The sequence below is a fragment of the Quercus robur genome, chromosome 3 (genome assembly GCF_932294415.1).
Source record: "Quercus robur chromosome 3, dhQueRobu3.1, whole genome shotgun sequence".
NCBI classification, from domain to species: Eukaryota; Viridiplantae; Streptophyta; class Magnoliopsida; order Fagales; family Fagaceae; genus Quercus; species Quercus robur.
Window position 1 is genome coordinate 26,036,337 of NC_065536.1, and position 7,062 is coordinate 26,043,398.

Below are 7,062 nucleotides of genomic sequence, written 5' to 3' on the forward strand. Positions count from 1 at the left end.
TCAGAGGGGTATCACAGGTAATGGAATGGGACTGCAATAAAGGAGCACCAAAGGCTCTTAAATGGGTTTCACGGGGAACCAAACAGGCTAAAGATAAGCCCATTATGGGCCTAGGCACAAGCCCAATGCTGACCGACACACGTGTGGGTCCTTTTACTTCAATTTTTTTGGGCCCAAGTCTTTTTGAAGTGGGTGAGAGTTCTCTGTCTGGCAAAGGAAACTCAGCCGATGCTCCGATGACAGTGGCGTGCCCCAAGACCCTTCCCCAAATCTTTGACCTTGAGCCAGAGGTGCCAGACCGATGCGCAAAGCCTCCGATGAGCCCACGTTGCCATCGGGTAAGTCAGATAAGGTGAGTTTGCGGTCATCGGTTGAACGTTTCTTATCTGATTTCTTTTTGAGCTTATCGAGGGCTAGGCTTGTGGTTTTGGGTGAAGGTGGTTGGGACAGTTGTGCCAACTTCAGGCCGAAAGCTGTCCTTGAACTTGATCAGTCTAGTTTAGCGGTGATACCCATGAAGGCAATGTGTGTTGTCCCTGGGGCGGGTGTTTTGGTGGAGGAAGAATTGGATATTTCAGATATGGGTTTGGGTGGAGAGGATAGCTTATCAATCCCTCTGATGTCTATCACTCCCTTTGGGTTGCCTTTGTCAGCTGAGTTGAATTGTGGTAATGAGGCAGTGGAGTGTGTGAATACGTAGGATATTTCTAGTTGGGTGAAGAACAGACTTCCTGGTTTTAGTAAACTGGTAGGGCTTCCTCTTAGTCGACATGAGAAATTATGTATTGCTTTGTTATGAAAGATTGAAAGGGAGATGGAGGCTGCCAAAGTGTTGAACAGGAAAGTTACAGTTGCTAGAAAAGCTGTCATCTATAAGGATAAAGAGAAGAGAGAGCTGAGGAATTTGCAATCTTTGGTTAATTATGATGGTAGGTAGAGTGTTGGTTGCTGAGCTAATATAACAGTTGGGGATTTCATGCCTTTATGAATTTAAAAATTCTTTCTTGGAATGTTAGGGGTTTGAATGACTGTTGGAAACGTTCGATAGTGAAAAATTTATTGCGTGAATGGAAGTGTGATGTAATCTGCCTTCAAGAAACTAAGCTTACAGGCTTGGACAGACAGATGGTTGGCAGTTTGTGGAGTTGTCCTTATGTGGATTAGGTGGCTTTAGATACTGTCCAAACGGCCGGTGGGGTTTTGATGATGTGGGATAGGAGGGTTTTAGAGAGGTTGGAGTTTATGGTGGGTTCCTTTTCTGTGTCTGTTCAGTGGCAAGGGGTGGGAGATGGCTTTACTTAGGCTTGTTCTGGGGTTTATGGCCTAATTGATTATAATGCGAGGGGGCTAATGTGGGACGAGTTGGTTGGTATTCAGCAATACTGGAATGTCCAATGGTGTTGCATTGGGGATTTTAATATTGTTCGTTTCCCGAGTGAACGGTTGGGTAATTCTCGTCTTAATCCGGCTATGGAACTTTTTTCGGAGTTCATTGAGGATCTTAATTTGATTGACTTGCCTTTGGAGGGAGGGAGTTATTCTTGGTCTAGCGGCTCAGATCAGCCTTCGATGTCTAGGATAGACAGAGTTTTGGTGTCTCACGATTAGGAGGAGTAATATCCGGATATGATCCAGCGGATTTTACCTCGCCCTGTTTCAGACCATTTCCCAATTTTAGTGGAGGTAGGGGGAATGGTGAGGGGGAAAAGTTCGTTTAGGTTTGAGAATATGTGGTTAAAGACGAACGAGTTTACTGATAGAGTTCATTCTTGATGGAACCGACATTCTTTCTCTAGTACACCTAGTTTTGTGCTTGCCAAAAAATCGAAGGCTTTGAAAGAAGATATCATTTAGTGGAACTGTTTGGAGTTTGGTCATGTCAAACGCAAAAAGACACAATTATTAGAGGCTTTGAAATTTTTAGATGCCAAGGAAGGGGAGTTTGGCCTCTCTGATGCAGAGACGTGAGAGAGTTGTGGTGAGATCTGAAGTAGAGAATCTTCTCTCATTGGAAGAAATGTCATGGAGACAGAAATCAAGGATGTTATGGATTAAGGAAGGAGATAATAATACTAAATTCTTCCATAAGGTGGCTAATTCCCATAGAAGGTTTAATCATCTAAGTATTTTGGAGATGGAGGGGGTGATTTATGAGGAGGAATCCGAGGTGGCTTCTTAGGTAGTACAATTTTATAAAAATTTGTATCAGGAGACAAAGGAGTGGAGGCCTTTTGTGGAAGGTTTGGAGTTTGATCTGATAGATGGGTCGGAGAGGGGCTGGCTTGAAAGGAGGCTTGAGAAGGAGGAGATTCTTCTAGCTATTAATGAGTTGGTTGGAGATAAAGCTCTACGTCCAAATGGTTTTTCTATGGCCTTTTTTCACCAATGTTGGAGAGTGGTGGAAAGAGATGTTCTAGCATTTTTTAAGGAGTTCTATCAACACAGTAAGTTTGAGAAATCTTTGAACGCTACTTTCATAGCATTAATTCCTAAGAAGAATGATGCTTCCAATATTCGAGACTTCAGGCCTATTAGCTTGGTGGGGAGCTTGTACAAGATCTTGTCTAAGGTTTCGGCAAATCGTTTGAAACAGGTTTTAGATAAACTGATTTCTGAGTCTTAGAATAGTTTTGTAAGAGGTGGTTAGATTCTTGACTCAATTCTTATTGCCAATGAGTGTGTTAATAGTCGAGCGAAGAGTAAGATTTCGGGGGTTATTTGTAAGCTAAACATTGATAAAGCTTATGATCACGTGAATTGGGAGGTTGTACTAGATCTATTGAAGAGAATGGGCTTTAGGGAGAAGTGGTGTAGATGGATTCGCACTTGTATTTCAACTGTCTAGTTTTCTATTTTGGTTAATGGGGCTCCAGTTGACTTTTTTGGGAGCACGAGGGGTCTGAGACAAGGGGACCTGCTATCTCCTATGTTGTTTTTGGTTATGATGGAGGTGTTCAGCAGGATGTTGAAAAGAGTTGAAGGTGCTGGCTTGATCAGGGGTTTTAAGGCTGATGGTAGACGGGGTGAAGGGGAATGTGTCTCGCATCTTTTGTTTGCTTGTGATGCGGAAGTGGAGCAGATCCTTCATGTTTGGATGCTTCTCCTTTGTTTTCAGGCTGTGACAGGTTTGAAAGTCAATGTCCTGAAGAGTGAGATGGTTCCAATAGGGGAGGTTAATAATGTGCATGCCTTGGCAAAGATTCTGGGTTGTAGGATTGGGACTTTGCCTAGGACCTATCTTGGTATGTTGTTGGGGGCTTCCCATAAGTCCCTTATTATTTGGAATCCTATCTTGGAGAAAATTAAGCGAAAGTTGGCTGGGTGGAAGAAGCTGTATTTGTCAAAAGGTGGAAGACTGACATTGCTTAAGAGTACGCTATCTAGCCTTCCTACTTAATATTTATCTCTTTTTACCATCCCTTCACATGTGGCTAATAAGATTGAGAAGATGCAAAGGGACTTCTTGTAGGGGGATTCAAAGGCTCATTTGGTGGGGTGGGATAAGGTGTGTGCTCCTAAGGCTAATGGTGGTTTCGGAATAAGTAAATTAACTACTTTTAATAAAGCCTTACTAGGAAAATGGTTATGGCGGTTTGGGGTTGAGGAGACTCATCTTTGGAGGAGGGTTGTAGCTTTGAAGTTTGGGGAAGAGTGGGGGGGATGGTCTTCCAAGCTAGGTAAGGGTGTTCACAGGTGTGGTTTATGGAGAAGTATCCGAAAAGGTTGGGAGGTTTTTAGCAAATGTATTCGGTTTGAGGTAGGGGTGGGGGATAGAGTGAAGTTTTGGACAGATTGGTGGTGTGGGGACTTAGGACTCCATCTATCCTTCCTGGTAGTGTATGGGATTACTACTAATAGAGAGGCATCTGTGGCCTCGTCTCTCGAACGGTTGGGGATTGAGGCTCCGAGAAGCTGGAATGTTCGTTTATTTAAGGATCCAAATGATTGGGAGTTGGGTGATGTGGATGAATTCCTTCATACCTTGGGTTCTAATTTACCTCAATCTGAGCATGGAGACCGTATGAGATGGAAGTTGTCGAAGAAGGGGGATTTTGACATCCGCTCGTTCTATAATAAGCTTCGAAGTCCCTTGCCTATTATCTTTCCTTGGAAAGGTATTTGTAAGGTTAAGGCTCCTCCGCGCATCTCTTTCTTTGGATTGCAACTTCGGAGAAAATTCTTACAGGGGACATTTTGCGGGGTAGAGGCGTTGATTTTGTTGACTGGTGCATTATGTGTCGTTGTAATGGGGAGAAGGTGAATTATTTGCTACTCCATTATGAAAAAGCTTATCAATTGTGGAGCTTGGTTTTTAGATATTTTGGGATTTCTTGGGTCTTGCCAAGATCGATTGCAAATACACTTTTTGGTTGGTGGAACTGGTTTGGAAGGCACTCTTCTAGCATTTGGAATTTAACTCTGTTGTACAAAATGTGGTGTATTTGGAGGGAGCGAAATTGGCAAACTTTTGAGGACATGGACAAATTCGACGATCAGTTGCTTGCTTCTTTTAGTAGTTCTCTTTTTTATTGGTCTAGGGTTTGGAGACTCACCTCTAGTGATTCTCTCCCTTTGTTTCTTAGTTCTCTCCTTTGTAATTAGTTCTTTGTTGATTTTTGTTTGTTTTGTTGTTTTCTTTCTATCTGTTTGTTTCTTTCTCTGTACTCTTTGTTCTGCCTTATGTGTTTTCATGAGGTAGCTTCTTGAATATACATCTTTCTTACTAATAAAAAAAATAAAAAAAAGATTCCAAACCCCTTCTTCTCATGGATTCGAGGCTTACTTTCTCTACTCGTTAAGGGTTTGTTAAGCTAGAATGAGATCTAGCATACTACATTTTCCGTTGTGTGTTACTAATGTAGTCATGGTGGAGCCACCGGTTGTGAATATCATAATCTGATTGACGATGGTCTCCAAGTCAGCTATGGAGAGTGCGGAGGTGGATCTAGAGGGCTCAGCTGGGGTAGGAACTGAAAATTGATCACTATCTATATTAGCAAAGGTAGTTGTACGAGTGGCTGAACAGTTACGGCAAGGACAACTCTCAAGAGTATGGCTAGGGAAGTCTACAAAATTGATATTAGTTATTGGACTGCCTGGACGTGTAGCGATTACGAGAGCCATAATCATCAGACTCAGATTGCTAAAGGCACTCGAATTAAGGAGAAAAGGGTGCAGTTTCCAATACAATAAACTTGTTTTGGACTTGTAAGAGCATTTGCATCAGTTGAGGCAAAAATTTTGTAAATTTGCACAACTAAAACCTACTTTTTCTATTTTACACACCCATTTTTACAAAACATCCACATCAGTTTATCTATTCTATACATTTATTCAATAAAATATTTATTTTTTCCCACTGTCATCTCTCTCACAGACCCAAAACAACCCACACAGCCACCATCATCCAATTACCACCCAACCACCATCTTCAAGCCACACAACAACCCAACCACCATCCCATTCAACCAAGCTACCATCAATGAAATTCACATACCCATTCAACTGAGCCACCATCATCAAGCCACCATCATCAACCTACCCAAATCCAAAGATCCAAAAACCCGTTTATCAGAAAGAGTGTGGGACGGCGGTAAAGGTTAGAGAGAGTGAGAGACGACGATGACTTGAGCAACAACAAGTGATGGTCGGAGCAACATCAAGATCGATGCCTCTGGCTTGAGCAACAAGATCGAACCCATTGATCAAACAACGAGATTGAGGCCCTGAGCAACAAGATCGAGTGATGCCGGCTTGAGCACTGAGCATTGATTGACGCCTCCGGCCTGAAGCTTGAGTTAGAGATTGACGCCACCAGCGATTTATGAGATGAGAGAAAGAGAGTGAGGTGAGAGTCAGGTACAGAGAGGAGAGAGAAAAAGAGAGTTGATCTGAGAGAGAAACAGAGAGGAGAGAGAAAAAATTATTAAAATATTAAATGCACATGCTATACTAACCATGCATTTATGCAAGGTTATTGTAGTAATTGTGCATTTATGCACAATTTTACACCCACTGATGTGGGTGTTTTTTTTGCTCAAAATGTGTAAAATCAGTTACTTATTCCATTTTGCACAACTTTTCATATACTGATGGGATGCTCTAAGGTCCGTAGAAGAATCTCCTCATTGGCCAACATAGGGGGAGGAGTTGAGTGATTTAGCAGTTGGCCTCAGATAGGCTCAAAATCATCATGCAAAGCCATCAGGAATTGATATAGACGTAGTTGATCTCAACGGGTAGTGTACTTAGCCGCACTAGCAGTAGAGTCCCAAGTTGGATATCAATTTGATCCTAGAAGTAGAGGTGATCAAAGAAGTCATTGATCAATTGATCTAGTTCTTGCTTGAGCTGGTACAGTTCAATCATGAGTTGATATTCCATGGAAACAAGAGGTGCAAAGTTGCATTAGGCCAGCATATTGCAGGCAGACTTAGCATCATCATAATTGCCAACCAGATTATAGATGGAAGGCGTAGAGGTAGAGTTGTTGTTTAGCTATGTGAGGATTTAATGAATTTTGATGTTCCAGTCAACAAGATGGATTTGGAATCAATCATCAATTTCATATCACCGTCTTCAACTCACCAGTGACGTAGAACCATGCTGTGTAGCCTTTAAGAAAGTCGCACATAGATTGAGACAAAACAAGATAATTTCTGCCATCTTATGTGATATGAATTGGATGAGGAATCTCAGTTTGATTCATTTAGTTACCGAAAATGCAAAAACAAACTACACAAACGAAATCATCACGGAAAATTGAGTAAAAAACGCCTAGGCAACAAAGAAGTTAACCGTCACTAACTCAAAATCTATTCAAAAGTCAACTGTGTTGGTCAAACAGTTTTGGTTCGTGGTTTGAAATGTGGTTCGTATTGAAAAGCACAGCAAAGTAATATAGGAAATGAAGAAGAAAATAGAAGAAGTTTAGAGAAGAGAAATGATTCTAAAGGAAAATGAGAAATTCTGTTATTGCAATACTGATCTGATACAATGCCCAAATATTTATACCCTAACTGAATCCGTATAATGTGGAATGGAATAACAAATTCTAATCAA

At 41.5% G+C, this 7,062-nt stretch overlaps 1 protein-coding gene across 1 annotated transcript; it reads left to right on the top strand.

The window, feature by feature from the left end:
- The first annotated feature begins 301 nt into the window (after positions 1 to 301).
- Positions 302 to 4,261, top strand: LOC126719454 (uncharacterized). The gene is made up of 5 exons (XM_050422002.1): positions 302 to 688; positions 803 to 916; positions 2,210 to 2,593; positions 2,846 to 3,371; positions 3,576 to 4,261. The coding sequence occupies exons 1-5, from the start codon at positions 302 to 304 to the stop codon at positions 4,259 to 4,261; spliced, it is 2,097 nt and encodes a 698-aa protein (XP_050277959.1).
- The last annotated feature ends 2,801 nt before the right edge of the window (positions 4,262 to 7,062 follow it).

Excerpts from the sequence above, each read along its gene's own strand:
- LOC126719454 (XM_050422002.1), top strand. The coding sequence starts at position 302 with ATGCGCAAAGCCTCCGATGAGCCCACGTTGCCATCGGGTAAGTCAGAT. Across the intron at positions 917-2,209 it reads TGAGGAATTTGCAATCTTTG|GAGACAAAGGAGTGGAGGCC; the intron begins GTTAATTATGAT and ends AATTTGTATCAG. Across the intron at positions 3,372-3,575 it reads AAGACTGACATTGCTTAAGA|GAAAATGGTTATGGCGGTTT; the intron begins GTACGCTATCTA and ends AAGCCTTACTAG.